The following is an 18283-nucleotide window of genomic DNA, read 5'->3' on the forward strand; positions in this document are numbered from 1 at the left end:
AAGTCAACAGCAAAATTATGCAACTTTAAAGAAGAATATAACAACACTGACGGACTCCCCCACAGCATCCCTGGCAACACTGCTTACACCCACAAATCACAGCGTCATGTGTTAATGATGCCTGCACACTGCACAGTAGCCAGCATTGGAAGAAACCAACCCACTTACTGTGGTGGCAGACATGCATCTCTGCTGCCACCCTGCCTCTCACACCAATCTGGCAGTCACAGAGACACGCTAGTGCCCTTAGTAGTTCACACTACCATCCTGCAGCCAGCATAGTCCAGCAGTTGTCACCAGTACCTATGCACTCCTGAAGTTTGTGTCCTCTTATATCACAAGCATGGGCAGCCTACAAATAGTCACACTTTCATCAGGCAAGGGCATAGGGGAACACAGGAAATGTTGCCTGGGCTTTTGGCCCTTTATTTGAAGGGTGCCATTCTGGCTTTATTTAGCGGGCCAGGATTTGTTAGATCTCCCTTCCAATTTTGTAGGTGTATTTTGAGTTTTTTGGTTGTTCTTATTTTTTTAAATGTAAGTTGCCTTGGGTCACTCTATGAAGTTTAAAAAAAGAATAGTAAGTATGGATGCTGCAAGTTGCAACACCCAAGCATATCTTTAGCTCATTTGGAAGATACTATGTGATGTATTCACTCAACTTCTACACCTGCTCTGAAGTTTGACAATCCTAGGATGGTTACATACAAATGACTATAAAATCATTGCATACAAGATATAAACAATCAGCTGCAAGTTAATGAAAACATTAATTTATAGCAAGTAATCACAACATAACCTCTGAATCTTAGCTCACCCAAACCCAAATCTTTGGGTTTCCCAGGAGAAGAATTCAAGGCCCACTAGGCTATGATAAAGGGAATGATACCAAGAGGGAGCAGCTAGCCAGTGGACAAACAAGCAAGCACGGTAGCCACAACAAACTCCTGGGGAGCAACCTTATGAGCTCCCTGGTAGGCCAGTAGGAAAGATAATAAAAATGGGAAATAAGGGATAGCAGTTCAACTCCTAGCCTAGGGATTTATTTAACTCACCACAAGGCAAAACACACATTTTGGCTGCCTAGCTAAGCAGCCAGTAGTCTTGGAAGCAAAAAAAGATAGAGATAACATGCCACACTTCACACTCAGTAGAGCAGCTCCCTAAATCAAACATCAACTGGAGAAAAACCTAGGATGGAACATTTGTCATCCCACAGCCCTGGCAGATATAAACTAGGAATAGGGAGGATTTATTTAAAGCTTTTGCTCTGCAGGCCAACTTGTTTTGCATACATGAGGTCCCAGGTTTGAACCTGTACACAGTCTCCCCGTGCAGGAGGCTGGGAGGAGCCTGTCAACACAGGCACACCTGAGATTGTCAGGGATTCACACTGTCTGTGTTGGGTGCCTTTGGTAGCCAAGCCAGAAATTGTGGCTTCTACGTTCCTGCCTCTTCTGGCTCAGCTGTTGTGTGGCCAAGGAAGCCCCCATTCCTACAAAAAAGAGTGGTGGGAAGCCTGCCAATCTACGCAATGCACAGCTGAGGTGTTCCAGAGCGGAAAAGGCAAGTCCTACATGGGTAAGAGGTTACAGGTATATTGACCACACAGCTGTTAACTAGCACCACTTTTCCTTCTGTTGTGGGATCTCACCATTAAAGCTGTTGAAATTATCAACAAATGTGGGGGCACTTTCTTTGCTTGCCCTTATAGGAACAGCTGAGACAAAGCTCGCATTCAACAATATCAGTGCTAAAGTGAGTTTTAAAAGCAAGATGAGTAGAGTTGCCAGCCACCTATTCTAGCAGGGCTCCTGACAGCGGAATAGCACCTGCACCCATCACTGTATCCCCATGCTAAGTTTGGTTGCACATAATTTGTCTGTCAAACAAAATTGAACTTATAGCAGCCCTGCTAGATGAAAAGATGGCAACCCCACATAAGAACAGCTGGATGTGCAAATGTTTGCTGCTGGTTGTTCTGCAAGATTTGCTTATGGTCTGTTCTGTATGGGAGTGGCCAGGATACAGAACGATAATCCGCAGTTGCATAATAGTACCTTTGCCTAAGTGCTCATTATAGGTAGATAAGCTAGCTATTGAGAGAGACAACCATCATTTAGCTGCTCTCTTTCCTGCTGGGGTGCCCCTGATTAGTTTTATTTTTTATTATTTTTTATATAAAAGAGCCTTCCACAACCCAGTGCCCTCCAGATGTTGCTGGACTGCAACTCTCACTATCCCTGGCCTGAGCACTGCCCATAGTGTCTGGATCTGATAGGAGTTTTTAGTATAGTTTAATATTGCATAGTGTTCCTGCAGAAGGGTTGATATTTGAAATGTGCTGGGCTCAAAACACTATCGTATTTAAAATAATTTATTACACTACTCTATATTCAGAGTATATATTTGGAGTATACAAAAATAGAATAAAATACTTAATACAAAAGCAGTTTTAAAATATAAAAATCAACATGAATTTTAAAATGGCAGAAATGAAATAGACCAATTTGGCAAGGCTTGGGAGAAAGTAAAGTTTCCCATGGATGTTGAGAACATAACAGTGTTGATTGAGGATTGCTTCCGATCTGGTGGAACACTCTGTCACAAGAGACCAGGGCCCTGCGGGACTTGACATCTTTCCGCAGGGCCTGCAAGACAGAACTGTTCCACCAGGCCTTTGGCCAGGGCACAGCCTGACTCCCTCCCTCGGCAATCTTCGCGGAGCTCTGGCCCAATGGTTGCCAGTGGCTTGAATTAATTAATTTTATAATGAATGATTTTAGAGTGTTGTTTGTGCTGTACTTTTGTACTGTTTTATTGTTGTTAGCCGCCCTGAGCCCGGCTTTGGCTGGGGAGGGCGGGATATAAATAAAAATTATTATTATTATTATTATTATTATTATTATTCCCTTCTAAGAATACTAGAGAACTGGTGACACAATACTAAAAGCATGTGCTGGAGTCACAGCATGGTTTACTACAAGGCCATGTGGCACCATCAACAGGTCTTCATCCACAGATCTATGTTACTGTGGTGGAATGGAGGGAAGAAACCTCTTCCCAGCTACTGTTTATCAGGCTCTCCGCTTTTTCCCTGTGTTTGGTTCCCCTGATATCTCCATTAGAAGAGTCAGCTATTAGGGAAAGATAATGTCAGTCATACAGTATTCACCCTTTGCAAGGAGTTGTGGTGGAACTTGTTATTGTGCAGGTCATGTGCCAGAGCACAGATTCTGGAAAGGAAAAAAAGGAATCATGAATGTTTAGTTAGCAGTAGTTAGAGCAGAGTGCCTCTAGTTCACAATCAAAGTGAACTTTTGCATTTCCTTGTCTGGTAAGCGCCCGCTTACTTGCATTGGGAATAGCTAATAGAGCTCCTCCTTTCTGCACAGCAAATCCTTACCCCGCAGCTCCTAAATATAATACAGTGGTACCTTGGTTCTCAAACTTAATCTGTTCCAGGAGTCCATTCGACTCCCAAAACCATTCGAAAAACAAGGTGCGGCTTCTGATTGGCTGCAGGAGCTTCCTGCACTCAAGTGGAAAACATGTTGGACGTTTGGCTTCTGAAAAACATTCACGAACCAGAACACACACTTCCGGGTTTGCGGCATTTGGGAGCCGATTTGTTTGACAACTAAACCTTTTGGGAACCAAGGTCATTATTTCCAGTCATAGGGTTTTGAGCTGGTGGTCATGGACCAGAACCAGGCATTCTAGATTCATTTCAGTCAGGGTTTAGGCCTAGTTTTGGCACAGAAACTGTTTTGGTCACTTTGTATGACGACCTCTGTCAAAAGAAAGACAGGGAAAATACTTTCCTGTTAATTCTTGACCTCTCAGTGGCTTTTGATACAACCAACCATGGTATACTTGTGGAGTGACTGTCGTGGGGTGGGGGTGGCACCACTTTGCAGTGGTTCCGGTCCTACAATGGAGCCTTCAATGGGGGGTTCCACAGGGTTGATTTTCTCCCTCTATGATGTTTAATGTCTACATGAAACTGCTGAGTGGGTTCACCCAGAGTTTTGGAGTACAGTGGTACCTCAGGTTAAGTACCGTATTTTTCGCTCTATAAGACGCACCAGACCACAAGATGCACCTAGTTTTTGGAGGAGGAAAACAGGGGGAAAAAAATTCTGAATCTTAGAAGCCAGAACACCAAGAGGGATCGCTGTGCTGTTCTGGCTTCTGGGATAGCTGTGCAGCCTGCATTCGCTCCATAAGACGCACACACATTTCCCCTTGCTTTTTAGGAGAGAAAAAGTGAGTCTTATAGAGCAAAAAATATGGTATTTAATTCGTTCCTGAGGTCCATACTTAACCTGAAACTGTTCCTAACCTGAAGCAGCACTTTAGCTAATGGGGCCTCCTGCTGCCACTGCACTGCCGCTGCACGATTTCTGTTCTCATCCTGAAGCTAAGTTCTTAACCCGAGGTAATATTTCTGGGTTAGCGGAGTCTGTAACCTGAAGTGTATGTAACTTGAAGCGTATGTAACCCGAGGTACCACTGTACACTGTCAGCAATATGCTGATGAAACACAGCTCTATTTCTCCTTTACATCTGCATGTGTGGCATTGGATGTGCTGGATTGTTGGCTTGCCTCAAGAATGGATGGGATGAGAGCCAAAAAACTGAAGCTCAATCCTGATATGCCTGAGGCACTGTTAGTGGGTGATTGCTTAGACCGGATGGGTGAGAGGCTGCCTGCTCCTGATGGGGTTGCACTCCCTCCGAAGGAGCAGGTACTCCTGGAGTCTTTGCTGTTGCTTGAGGCTCAGGTGGCTTCAATGGCACGGAGTACCTTCATCAGCTTTGGCTAGTGGCCCAGCTGCTCCCCTATCTGGACAGAGATAGCTTAACTTCTGTTGTCTATGCTCTGGTAACATTTAGGTAAAATAAAAACTGTTCAGTTTTATTTGGATAATGCAGATGCATATTGTTTTGATGTAAACTGTTTAGAGACTTTTATATTAAACGGCAGAAAAAGTTAATTAATAAATAATAAAATAATATTGAAACTTGTGTTTACTTGTGCGATTATATATTCTGTAAGCGGTGAAGTCAGCAGTATGCACTTTCTGAACTTCAGTGTTAATGTCATAAATAAGTTGTGACATCTGTATTGTGTTATCTGCTGGCATATGCAAGAAGAACTAGCATAAGTCCTGTTAAATTAATAAGTATCACGAGAACTGTTGAGATATGTGAGCTTGTATGCTGCATTATGCAACTGTTGTAGTGGCTTACCATGGTCTTGGAACACTAGATGTTGGAACACTAGATGTATAGCAAGCCAGTTCACATTTTCCTACATTATTCCTGTATCACTTGTGCTATTATGTATCCCTGTCAATGAACTACTTATATTAGATTCTAGAATAAAGAGCTCTCATATCACGTCAGATAGATGATTTTTTTAAAGTCAGTGGAACAGTTTCCTCATTGACTTGTTTGCGATGGACCTCTCTGTGGGAGTCTCCAGCATTGTTCTAGAGTGCATGTTTAGTTCACACAGTGTGTTGGTCTCTTTGGCCTCACAGTTGCCTCATATGAACTGAGTTTATAAACTAGGATACACCTATCTCTTTCCTGCAGCTGTACATTGCAGGGGAAGATCAACAGCGTTGGCCAAACCTCATTTTGCTACTTCTCCTTGACAAACCCTTCCAAGAAGCCCCTGGCTTCCCAAGGATGCTATTCGAAAACCACCGATATTCCTCAGTTTCAGGCCAGGTCTTTCTCACCTCTTTGCCAGGGGGCTAGATGCAAGGCCAAATAAAAAACAATTTTTTTTTCTTTTGCAACCCGAATTATAATCCCTGCTGATGAAATTTGATAAGACTTAAGTGAAACCATTTGAGCATTTTTTATCACATGGTGTTTAATTTTGTTCTGTTACCTAGTTGGACAGTCATGGGAACAAACTTTGAAAATGTAATTCCACAATGAAATATACCACAATGACTATTGGTATAGAATTTAAATAGGACACGAGCAACCTGATCTTCCAAGCACATGCATTGACAGGCATTACAGGTCAACCCAATATAAGCCGCAATTAAAAAATCCCCATGAAAAGAAGCAGGATCCTGTGAATTTATTACTTTTTATACATATTGTAAACCACCCTGTCATCCTTGGATGAAGGGCAGTATAGAAATTGAATTCACAACAACAACATTTTTTTAAAAAAGCAAGGACTTCAAATAGATGTGATGGCGCTAAATAGTTACATTCTGTTTTGGAACAGCTGTGCGTTAGGAGGCAACTTTGCATGAGGAGAGGCTTGTTCTATGGCCTCAGAGCTGGGTGCAAGAGAGGATGGCAACTGCACAGAGCTGGCAACGCCCCTCTATTTGCGATATCTGGAGAAAGCTCTGCGGTTGGATCATTTTTTACGTCAGACTTCCGCTATCTTCAACAGGAATGTATCCAGGTACTAAAAGTTTTCGATTTGGGAACACGTAGAAAAGAGGCATCTTATTGTTTTCATTTTAAGTGTGTGGGATGCTATGAACCCTGGCTTGAATTCTGACTTTATTTTATGGAAAGGAGCTTTTTCACCTCTGCATGCCCCAATTCTCCCTCCCCACCCCAAAGATCAGTTCCTAAGGGTTAAGGGACTCTTGGGATATAGTGGAGGGTGATGCACATGAAGGGGGTCAAACAGCAACTGCAGATTTTAATCTGCAGAACTGGGTGGGGATTAACATTCCCCATCTGGTTTGGCCCTTAAACTGTAGTAGAGAATGACAGTAGGTGTTTTTTAAAAAAATACATGCAACCAAATTTATAATTAGTTTTCACATATGAGTGGCTTATGTAAAATTTCTGAAAATTTTGAAGCCATAGAAGCAAAAGGTTTCCTTTTGGAAGGAAAAGGAAATATTGTGCAAAACTGAAACATGCTTAACTTCCTTATAAAACCTGAACTTCCTATAATACTTTAAGAGCATGAAATGTATCATGTTTAATTTAGTTAGAATTTTAAATTATACTCTTTTTTTCATATGTGAAATTATAAATGGCTTAATCTTGTTCATAATATAATTACAAATATATCCAGTGTTGGGGATGGAGCAAAATGAGCATTTGCTGAGATGGATTGTGGTTGTTTATTTCTACATCACTTGTCCTTTTTGCTGTGATAACTATTATTTTAAACTTTATTGTAGTGATGAAAGTGAAGATGGATTGGATGACAATCCTCTGCTTCCTCAGCCTGGGGGTCCCTTGATACAAGTTAAAGAAGAACCTACAAGCTCCTTGCTTGGGGAGTCATCCGGAGCAGGAAGTTCTGGAATGTTAAACACACATTCGCTCAATGGAGTGTTGCAATCTGGTAAATGTTCTTTACAATTAATTTTAGTTTGCATTGGGTGAGTAAACTAGCCTTTGACAGTGGACGTGTGTTTGGGACAAAGACCAATATGCTTGCCAAATGCAGAATTTAAACTATCAACTTTCAAATGGATGGAGGCTAGTAGCCTTTGTTATCACTGCCTATGTATTTTTTGTACTTAGGGCAGGGATAAATGCTTTCTCCAGCTAAATCTGTTGACTCATGTGAATAATACCATTTTTTATTTTACTGTGTCATTTAAACAGAGCCAAAAGCAGAAAAAGGGAATCTATACAACTTTTCCAAATTGAAGAAAAGCAGAAAGTGGCTAAAGGTGGGAATTTTATTATTCTGAAATCCAAATGTGTTTACATTGAGACTTCTGTTGCATTATTTTATGATGTAGTTACAGAAATCAGAAAGCTTTCTAAAAACAGTGAAGTTGTCAAAGCACTTCACTATCTGTTAAAACTTCTTGGCTTCATGGAATTGAGAGAAATTAATTTTTTTAATCCTACATTACAATCTCTGATACCTGTGCAGTTGCTTGCTTAGAATTGTAGCATTATTTACCTGGTCAGTTGCCCTAGAGTGATGAGAAAGGCATCAAAAGAATCTCTGAATGAATTGGGCAGGGTGGAGATAGGGAATCCTGACATGGGAATTTAAAGATCTTGGCACGCATTGAGAGTGTATACTATTTTTTCTTATTATAATAATAAAAGTTTCTTAGGATTGCAAGCAGGTGATGTAGTGGGAATATATGTTAGGAAATATTAAGGGGCTTATGATGGTCTGTAGAATGTGTTACTCATTTTTTTCACAACCTAACAGCCATAAACAGGCAGGCATTTTAAAGAAATTAATGTATACTAATCTGGTCATCTTGCTCATTCTTACTGACCTAAAATCCTCTCGATTTTGGCAGAGCATTCTCCTGAGTGATGACTCCAGTGACAGTGAGTCAGCAACTGATGAGGATGGGGAAGAAGGGGATGAATTCACTCTATCTAGGGAAGAACTTCACAATATGCTGCGACTGCACAAGTACAAGAAACTGCATCGAAGTAAATACAGCAAGGATAAAGAGGTAAAATTCTAGAGTGCAATTTGTCCTTTGCCAACAATTTTGGAGAGTAGCTTTGCTAAGCTGTGCCCTTCAGTACAAAAACCAGGCTTTTCATCTGGTTAGTCTTTGTTTTTAGAGCAGTGAAAACATTGCTGGCTAGCAAAGATGCATGGGGTCATTATTTTGCTCATCCCAGCTTCTTAGTGTGACATACAAAAGAGCACAGCTTTCTTTTTCATACTGCAAGTTTTCCAACTCAGATGTGTTGCTTAAAGCATTTCTTAAGTAAAATACATATTTATAACAATTGAAGTCTGCTTCAGTTACAGCAGTACCAGTATTACAGCGCAGGTTTGCTCTCCACATATGATCCTTACTATGAGCAACAGCGCCATCTCATAGGACCCAAGAAAAAGAAGTTCAAAGAGGAAAAAAAATTAAAAGGTAGGCATTGTATTGATTTACTTTCTTAAGATTTTATAAGAGTAGACTTCCTTTCCTACTGGGCTTCTAAACTTTTGTTTTTTCTTTCCCTCATCCACCCCCAGTGTATTATACTATACTTATTTCACAGACTTGCATTCACATTCTAGCTAATTATACAGGTATATGTAACATCTTGATGCATCTTTGCCAAATCGTTGTCACAGCTCAGTTTGACTTCCTCATTGTGTTTATCTTCTTTAATGTTTGTGAATAGAATTTCATTTGAGAAAGGAAAAGTTATTTTGTTCTCACAAGATATTTCTGTATAAAAATGAAGTGAGGATTGTTCAGCCTTAGTAATTAAGCCTTCATGTGATTTCACTACAAACCTGCAGAGCAGTGAAGAATTAGCAGATGTTATACATTGGCTCAAGAGCAGGTTTCAAAGCAGTCCTCTTGCTATCTGTTATTAGAAGGAATAGAGCAAAAAATCATGAATGAATAATAGTGGCCTCAGTTTGTTAAAGGGTAGACTAATCATGTGGCCTTCTGTTCTCATGAAGCTAAGTTGAAAAAGGTGAAAAAAAAGAAGAGACGGGATGAAGAACTCTCGTCTGAGGAGTCTCCACGGCGCCATCACCACCAGACCAAAGTTTTTGCCAAGTTCTCTCATGATACCCCTCCGCCAGGGTCCAAGAAAAAGCATTTATCTGTTGAACAGTTGAATGCTCGCCGGCGCAAAGTATGGCTGAGCATTGCTAAAAAGGAGCTGCCAAAGGTGAGCTTTGTCAGTAAAAAAGAGCGAAATAAATACGTTTGGCTGGCAGAGAGTCAGCAAATGCAGGAATGCAGAATAAGGTAAGGTAGAAGGCCAGGCTAATATTTTATTATTGGTCAATTGCAGGGTTGGCAATATTGGTTTATAGCTGTCTGCTTTTAGGGTGTATTTACTTTCTACAATTACTTTTCTGGTTTTGATTTAAATAAGCAACCTTTTGCTTGCCTAGAAAGAAGCAGTAAACCAATATGGCAAAAAGAATGAAAGAGAGGGACGTATTCAAGTTTATAGAAGGGAGTGCATGTAAAATCGAATCTCTTTGATGTGATATAACTATGAGTTGATGTAGAGAAGAAATAATTGTCCGTGTTGTGGACTGGTTTACGGGAATGGGCTAGAACCTCAGAAATAATGAGCTTACATACAGCGGTCTCCTGTTAAGGCTTCAAGGCCGGTGTCACAATGTAAATGGGTGGAAGAGGTAAACGCCCATGGTCTATGTTCCCATAAAACCTGGATTGGTGGGAGCTCTCAGTAGCCAGCCAAGCCGAGGTCAGCGTCTATTTGGGCTTTTAACAGCAACTTGTTCCGTTGCCCAGCCTACTGAGATTTCAGTGTAAGCGTTCCTTAATTAGCTGGATAAGTTAGTGTTTGTTGTTTTCTTACCTTCTGAGCTATTTTAATCATGTGTAATTATTTGACATTTTTCTCTCTTGTAGAGTTTTGTTTTGGTAAGGTCTGTGTATGATTTTATGAAATTTGGTCCGGTCTGAGTTCCTAAATCCTTTAATTAAAACCACACTTTTTGGAGCAAGGGTCATCCACCACCTATGTAGTTAAAAGAAAGAGAGTAACAAGTGTAGAGTGAAACATAGTCATTTTACCACAGGAGGAAAAATTGTTTTCAGGAATTAAAGGCAATCAACATACCATATTTTTCGCCCTATAGGACGCACCATCCCATAAGGCGCACCTAGTTTTTTGGGGGGGAAATAAAGGGGGGGGGGAATTTATTTCCCCCAAGGCGTGGGGCTGGGGCGGGGGAAGCCCGAGCTTCCCCTGACCCCAGCCCCCAGAACAGGCAACTCTCCGCAAGCCATGGGAGCCCGGCACCGGGCTCCCGCGCCTTGCGGAGAGCTGCGTGAAGCCTGGGCGCATTAAGCTCAGCGCGCCTAGCCTTCGGCATGCAGGCAACTCTCCGCAAGCCGTGGGAGCCCAGCGCCGGGCTCCCACGGCTTACGGAGATCTGCGCGAAGCCTGGAGAGCAAGAGGGGTCGGTGCGCACCAACCCCTCTTGCTCTCCAGGCTTCAGCGAAAGCCTGCATTTGCCCCATAGGACGCCCACACATTTCCCCTTCATTTTTGGAAGGGGAAAAGTGCGTCCTATGGGGCGAAAAATACCGTACTTCCTTGGGGATACTGATCATAGCTTTTTAAGGGGGAGGGCTGTTTATTTGTGTTTTATTTAGCTGTAGCATGCCCCATAGCTTGATCATTTTTATAGTAGTCAGCTGTCTATACAACTCACACTTTGATATTGTAATTCAGATATATTTGGAAACAGTAAAATTACTTTTTAAGAATGTGACCAGGCAATGATTTCCTTGACTCTTTCTTTATAGGCATACAAACAAAAAGTTTCTGCCCGAAACCTGTTTTTAAGCAACAGTCGAAAGGTAAGATGCATCATACATTATTTTAATACTAAGACAAGATGGAAATTTACTTTATGTGAAACCTTTCACTCTATATTATTCTGTTTTTCTATTATAGGAGTTTATATGCCATCATTCAAATTACTGGGGGCTTACAATACTAAATCAGAAATACAACCCAAATCATTAGAAACATAAAACCCCTAAAGACCAAAAGAAGCAGATAAAGCAATTGAAGTAAAGATGTTGGAAAAATTAAAAGGGAGTTGTCTGGCCCCAAAATGCCATCAACATAGGCACTAGGCAAGCCTCCTAGAGAGCATTTCACAGTTTTGTGCCATTACTAAAAGAACAAAAAACAAAACCTTTCCCCCCGTAACCACCTGTTGCACCTCAGATCACAAGGGAACCCAGAAAAAGACATTTGATTGTGTGGAGACAGGCAGTATTTCTGATACACTGGTTCCAAGCTGTGAAAAGTTTTATAGGTCAAACTAGCACTTTGAATTTGGCCTGTAAGCTAACCTGGTGCCAGTGAAGTTGATGAAGCACGGGCATAATATGACTCTTAATGCTCAGTCTCAGTTTGCTATCTTGTAGCAGTATTTTGAATTAGCTGCCGTCGCCAAGCAGCCTTCAAATTCCATCTTTCCTACCTTTCCCTTGGTAGCTGGCTCACCAGTGTATGAGAGAGGTGCGTCGAGCGGCTATCCAAGCCCAAAAGAACTGCAAGGAGACTCTGCCGAGGGCACGCCGCCTTACGAAGGAGATGCTTCTTTACTGGAAGAAATACGAGAAAGTGGAGAAAGAACACCGCAAAAGAGCCGAGAAGGAGGCACTGGAGCAGCGCAAACTGGATGAGGAGATGAGAGAGGTGAGACTATATCACAGGTTTTATATCACAAAATTTAGGCAGCAGAACCAAGATATCAGCTGCAGTCATTGCAGTGCTCTGTATGTCAAGAGAAGCAAACACACTGCACTCCAGTTTTTATTTCTTTTTATGATTGTGATCTAACTGCTTTTGTTTAATTCCCAGCTAAAAAAATATGCCATGCTCCTCTCAGTGTTACTTTTAGATTACCTGTGGCTGCCCAGGTGTTCTTGAACTCCATCTCAGCCAAAAGCAATTGGTGGGCCAACCTTTCCTCACCCTTGACCTCGGGGAAATACTTTTAATGTTTCTGGATACATTGGTGCAGGTCTGAGTGATACTTTTTAAGTGCATCTGATAAGCCAGGTGTCCTTTGGCCTGCATAGCACAATTTTCTGTGCTAGGCTGCTGGTACTTGGAATACTGGTTTCCTTTAGTTGAGAAATAAGATCTCTTTACATGCCCTGAACAGTAATCTTTTACTGTGTCGATATGCAAGCCACTAAAGAAAGGCCTGGCTGTGTTTCTCTTCATCTGAAAATGTCTTTTGTTTTTGTTGCCGTATAAGATCTATTTTCTGTTTTAATTTTGTATAATCCAGCCAAGGCCTACCTTACCATACGATGCCTTTTCATAAGATTTCATCTCAAGGTTAGCAAGAAAGAACAAATGTTTTTGCAGTGGTAGGGTGATTGTCATCACTTTGATATTAAAATGGTACAAGGATATAATTAAGTCTTCAATACGTTTACAGTCATCAAAATTTCGTGTATTTTTTTTTTTTTACTTCTTTTGAGGTTACTTTAGTATATGTCCTGCCAAAGTGAGCACTTTTGTGATTTCCTGTGTCCTTCTGTAATTTATTTTAGGCTAAACGGCAGCAGAGAAAACTTAACTTCCTGATTACGCAGACTGAGCTGTATGCCCACTTCATGAGCCGCAAACGTGATATAGGACACGATGGAATCCAGGAGGAAATCTTGAGGAAACTTGAAGACAGTTCTATCCAGAGGCAGATTGATATTGGTGGAGGAGTCGTAGTCAACATTACCCAGGAGGATTATGGTAAGGAGTTGAACTGAACTCCGGCATGATTTAGGTGAATCATGCAAGTCATTGCTGTATTGCAGGCTTTTGGATATGTGTGTGTTTGGCCTATGAGGCCTTGAGATTAATCCATGTGGACTTTTTCTTTTTCCAAATTTGGTGGTATTTTCAGATAGTAACTACTACAAGGCTCAGGCCCTGAAGAATGCCGAAGATGCCTATCGGATTCATCAGGCCCAGGTAAGTACTCAGAAAGAACAACGGAGTAAAGTGTTCTGGAGTTCCTGGGACAGGAACGGGGACACTTAAGCTTGCCTTATATATTACTAGGTTTAGTCTGTGCACCATAAATCTGTTAATTTGGAATTCTGTTTCTATCGAAACTATGAGAAAGCTGGCTTCTGCTGATTTTAAAGCAAGTGAAAGGGAAATATTACTACAATGAATTTGTTAACCCTGATTCTACTCATGTAGAAACTACTGAGGTTTGTCCACTGGTAATTATTGGCAAAACCTATTGGTGTTTTGCAACTTTCTGACTAGTTGCAGGATCTTAGCCAGACCTAGCAGAGTACACGCAGAAACTATGGAAGCAATTGGCGACTTGGCTGCAGACAGGATAGACGAAGCAGGAACTAGGAACTTGTAGTTAGGTGTTTATTATATACAGTGGACTATTTACAGGAACAGAACACAGATCTTTAGCAAGCTCTCTCTGACATGACTCACAACTCCTACACGAACCACTGAACTAACAGTTAGTAGGCCATTAATTATCACTCCCTTGAGAGAGCTTGACCAATCAGGGAGCGGTCTCCATGTCTCTGTTATCACCAGGCAGACTTACTCCTTCAGATTGCCTTCTGGCTGTCTGCCAAATCTTAATTGACTCTGTGTGAGTAGCTGCACGTACACAGTTTCCCAACAGTAATGGCGTTCCACTAAGTTTTCATGGGGTTATAACCTCCCCCCCCCCCCCCACTTCTCCTTTTTTAGACACGGTCATTTGATGAAGATGCTAAAGAGAGTCGGGCAGCAGCCCTTAGGGCTGCCAACAGGTCTGGCAGTGGCTTCGGAGAAAGTTACAGCCTTGCCAACCCATCTATCCGGGCAGGAGAGGACATTCCACAGCCTACCATTTTCAATGGTAAACTGAAAGGTTACCAGCTGAAAGGCATGAACTGGCTGGCCAACCTTTATGAGCAGGTATGCAATTGTTACTTGAAGCTAGTTCTTTGAGCCGAGTTCCTTCTTGGTAGAGCTCCAGGGAAAGGGATGCATTGCAAATAGATGAACTGGGCTCATAGTCTTGTAATTAAAAAAATTTATAAGGACAACTCAAGATATGGTATCAGGCATAACCTGACAGATTATCAGATATTATGGAACTTTCAAATGGCACCTGATGTTTGAGGGAGGATAGCGGGCTCCAGTAATTTACTGATTTTCTAGCTGTCTCTTGGGCATTTTAGTCTGTCTTGCTCAGACTAGACTTGTAAAGTGGCTGTAACTCTTGCAGGGCATCAATGGAATCCTGGCAGACGAAATGGGGTTGGGTAAAACAGTGCAGAGTATTGCCTTGTTAGCACATCTGGCTGAGGTAGGTGGATTCTTTGTCTTTTACAACCTCCGTACTTAATTTGTGGTTTAAATGGACCTCAGCTTACACATTTCTGCATTGACATTTATTTTCAGTCCATACATCACCCAAATTGACCTGCTTTGCCTTTCCAAGACTTATATAGCTGCACGTTTTCTGTGTTCCTGGTATTAGTCAACCCCCTCCACATCTATAGCCCTACTGCTCCATTAGCTTAACTGAGCTTTGTATATATTTTTCTACATAATCTCCTCATAGCCTATATATTTTCTTTATACACAATATTTCATTTTAATGTTTCGGATATTGCTTCATTCAGTTAAGTTCTCTTTCCTTTTCCAGAGAGAGAACATCTGGGGACCCTTTTTAATTATTTCACCGGCTTCTACCCTAAACAACTGGCATCAGGAGTTTGCCAGATTTGTTCCTAGGTTTAAGGTAACAAGCATTCTGGAAATGATTCCACAGTTAACTTCCTGTTCTATTATATGCTTAGGCTGAAAATTGATAGGGTGTAATAAGCATGTTGGTTCAGTCTCTCCCCTCTTCTCACCGGGCTTTTTAGCTGTAATTTCCTAATTGTTTTCTAAATTTCTGGTGAATAACATTTTTGGGGTCTTAGTACACTGAGAGGATTGTCCCATCACCCCAGTGCCTAGCCCACAAGTCCTCCTAGATTTACCGTGTTTTTAATATTCTGTTGTGAGCTGCCCAGAGTGGCTGGGGAAACCCAGCCAGATAGGTGGGGTATAAATAAATTATTATTATTATTATTATTATTATTATTATTATTATTATTATTATTATTATATCTAAAGCTGTTTCACACAATACATGGCAGCTGGCTTTACCACCATTTTTCATGGTAAGCATGTAAAGTGTGGAGGGAAGAGAACATGTCCCTAAGCAAGTATGTGTACAATGTCTGTTTGGGGACTGTATGTCTTTACTTCACACTTTACATATTTATCAGAAAAAATCCACAATTTTCATGTGGTTGTTGCATAAAGTGAAAAGCACTCTAGAGAAACTATACATACATACTCATAATTTGTTTTATGCTGTTTCTATCTTTATCAGCAGATGGCAGCGTAGCATTAAATCTATTACATTTGAAAGAGAAATTGATGCTGGAATCAACTTTCCATTCTTGTTCAGCAATATCTTACAAATAGGATCTGTGCTTTTAGAAATATTGTTGCATTTTTCTTTTACGCTATGAATTGCGCTCTGATTTCAGCCTGCCTTCATGAAAAATAATGCTTTATTGGAATTTTTTTTGGGGGGGTGTGTGTTTTGCATAGGGCAGAAATATGAAATAGTTCCACTTCTCTTCAGATTTGTTAGAAAGCACTTTCTTGACATTTGTTTGTGTGTCCATCCTAGGTGCTACCTTACTGGGGAAATCCCCATGACCGAAAAGTGATCAGGAAATTCTGGAGTCAGGTACGTCTTAACTTATTTTAAAAGCCTTTCTGGTTCTTGTTCATTTACAATAGCCTATGAAGATATATTCCCAAAGGACAAATCATAAACATATCCATTATGCTGTTCCCATTTTCAGTTTTAGTTTAATATTCATCTTCCCTATGATACCTACCTCTGTGTTTCTTCTAAATCACATATTGTACAGCCTTCCTAGTGTAGTGGTTAAGAGCAGTGGACTCGTAATCTGGTGAACTGGGTTCGCGTCCCTGCTCCTCCACATGCAGGTGCTGGGTGACCTTGGGCTAGTCACACTTCTCTGAAGTCTCTCAGTCTCACTCACCTCACAGAGTGTTTGTTGTGGGGGAGGAGAGGAAAAGGAGATTGTTAGCCGCTTTGAGACTCCTTCAGGTAGTGATAAAGCGGGATATCAAATCCAAACTCTCCTCCTTCTTCTTAAGTCCCAGTTCTCACTAGTCCACATTATATATCCTATATTTCTCTTGCCCAGTTGCAGCATCTATGCTTACTCTCCCCTTTCCTTGTGTGCTTCTGTTCTGAACTTCTGGGAATTTCCCTTCCCTGCTCCAACATTTGAACTCTTCTTATGAAAGAATCTGCTACTACTTTGGCCCTGACTCTTAGAACAATGTAAGTGGAAGTCTGACTATAGCAAGCAGATTGCTTCCTGAGTGGTAGAACTACATGTCATGGTTTAAATCATTATGATACAGGACCTTCTAGTTAGGAAATGGGAGGTATAATTTTAAGGGAGAGTACCAACAATGTTCTTAATGTGGTGTGTGGATCCCCCCCCCCCCACTAATTCAGGCATTGAATATGGAAAAAGATGGGGAATGTAATGTGTGAGTTACTGAATACAGATATTTTACCTTAGTATCACTGATGAGTCAACTCAGTTTATATAACTAAAATATGTTTTCATAATTGCAGAAGACTTTGTATACTCAGGATGCTCCTTTCCATGTCGTGATCACCAGTTATCAGCTTGTAGTCCAAGATGTGAAGTATTTTCAACGGGTTAAGTGGCAATACATGGTGCTAGATGAGGCACAGGCACTGAAGAGTAGCACTAGGTAAGAAAGGAAAAAAATCTGAGTCTTTTTGGCCAGTGATAGAATAGGAAACATGGCTGTAACAGATTTATACTATCTTAAAATGCTTAATATTGCAGTTCTTTTCTTAAATATTTTTCCATCTCTGATCAACTTAGTTTGGATATACACTGTTGTGATAGCTTAGAAGGTTATTTTTTAAAAAACAAAACAAAACACAATCAAGCAGTATATAAATTTTGATACATAAATCAAGGTTCCCATACTTTATCATCCCAAAGGAATCTGGGCAGTTTGTAACTGGAAAATTCACTATTTCAACTGGATGCAAGAATGTTTTCCCAAAATCTTTCTTAACAAGTTATTAAGTTGAAATTGATCGGTAGCACCCACCTCCTTGAAATTCTTGGGGTTGTGTTAACCTACTTGAATGGAAACCTGTCCTTTTCCTGTGAGAAACCTGGCAGCGTCCCAAGGCAATCGTCGATATCAGGAATCCATGGTACCTGCAGGACCTTGGAGAGCTCTCAAAGTCTTGCTGAAGCAGCCATAGAAGACGCTGTCCCTGCAAGCACTAGATCCAAGACTATAAACTTTGACTGAACCTGTAATGCAGTAAGCCCAGCTCCCCAGAGGAGATGTTTCCCTTTGAGTCCTCTGTAGCACATTATACAATCCCTGGGTATTATTAATATATTTATTTCATTAATTCAGTTCATATCCTAACCTGCCTTCCAAAGGAGCTCAGGTTGGGAAACACATAGCTAACAAAAAACATATCTAAAGATGGTTAAAAACATTATCTCAGCCAATGATTTCAATGTTGCCAGGGACATTATCTATTTGCCATTAAATGCCTGGGTAAGCAGGATTGTTTTTAAATGCCTTCTGAAAGTAATGAGGGAGACAGACCTTCCTCTCCAGGGGAAGCATTCTATAAATGGGGAACCACCACTGAGAAAGCCCTATCCTGTGTTAGCTC

At 41.0% G+C, this 18283-nt stretch overlaps 1 protein-coding gene across 2 annotated transcripts in view; it reads left to right on the forward strand.

Annotated features, from left to right (window-relative positions):
* The window catches only part of INO80 (INO80 complex ATPase subunit), a 53791-nt gene that overhangs the window by 3357 nt on the left and 32151 nt on the right, over positions 1 to 18283 (forward strand). Inside the window, exons 2-16 of one of the 2 annotated variants that reach the window (XM_083449733.1) lie at positions 6260 to 6445; positions 7185 to 7351; positions 7618 to 7685; positions 8280 to 8441; positions 8744 to 8864; positions 9410 to 9624; positions 11247 to 11300; positions 11950 to 12153; positions 13023 to 13218; positions 13373 to 13440; positions 14197 to 14406; positions 14720 to 14800; positions 15143 to 15238; positions 16187 to 16246; positions 17180 to 17322. In XM_083449733.1, coding sequence (XP_083305859.1) covers positions 6303 to 6445; positions 7185 to 7351; positions 7618 to 7685; positions 8280 to 8441; positions 8744 to 8864; positions 9410 to 9624; positions 11247 to 11300; positions 11950 to 12153; positions 13023 to 13218; positions 13373 to 13440; positions 14197 to 14406; positions 14720 to 14800; positions 15143 to 15238; positions 16187 to 16246; positions 17180 to 17322 — 1988 coding nt within the window. In that variant the 5' untranslated portion in view covers positions 6260 to 6302. The remainder of the gene's footprint in view (positions 1 to 6259; positions 6446 to 7184; positions 7352 to 7617; positions 7686 to 8279; positions 8442 to 8743; positions 8865 to 9409; positions 9625 to 11246; positions 11301 to 11949; positions 12154 to 13022; positions 13219 to 13372; positions 13441 to 14196; positions 14407 to 14719; positions 14801 to 15142; positions 15239 to 16186; positions 16247 to 17179; positions 17323 to 18283) is intronic. The other variant, XM_083449734.1, reaches the window with a different exon arrangement.

Source organism: Podarcis tiliguerta (genome assembly GCF_965153285.1).
Source record: "Podarcis tiliguerta genome assembly, chromosome: 1".
NCBI lineage: Eukaryota > Metazoa > Chordata > Lepidosauria > Squamata > Lacertidae > Podarcis > Podarcis tiliguerta.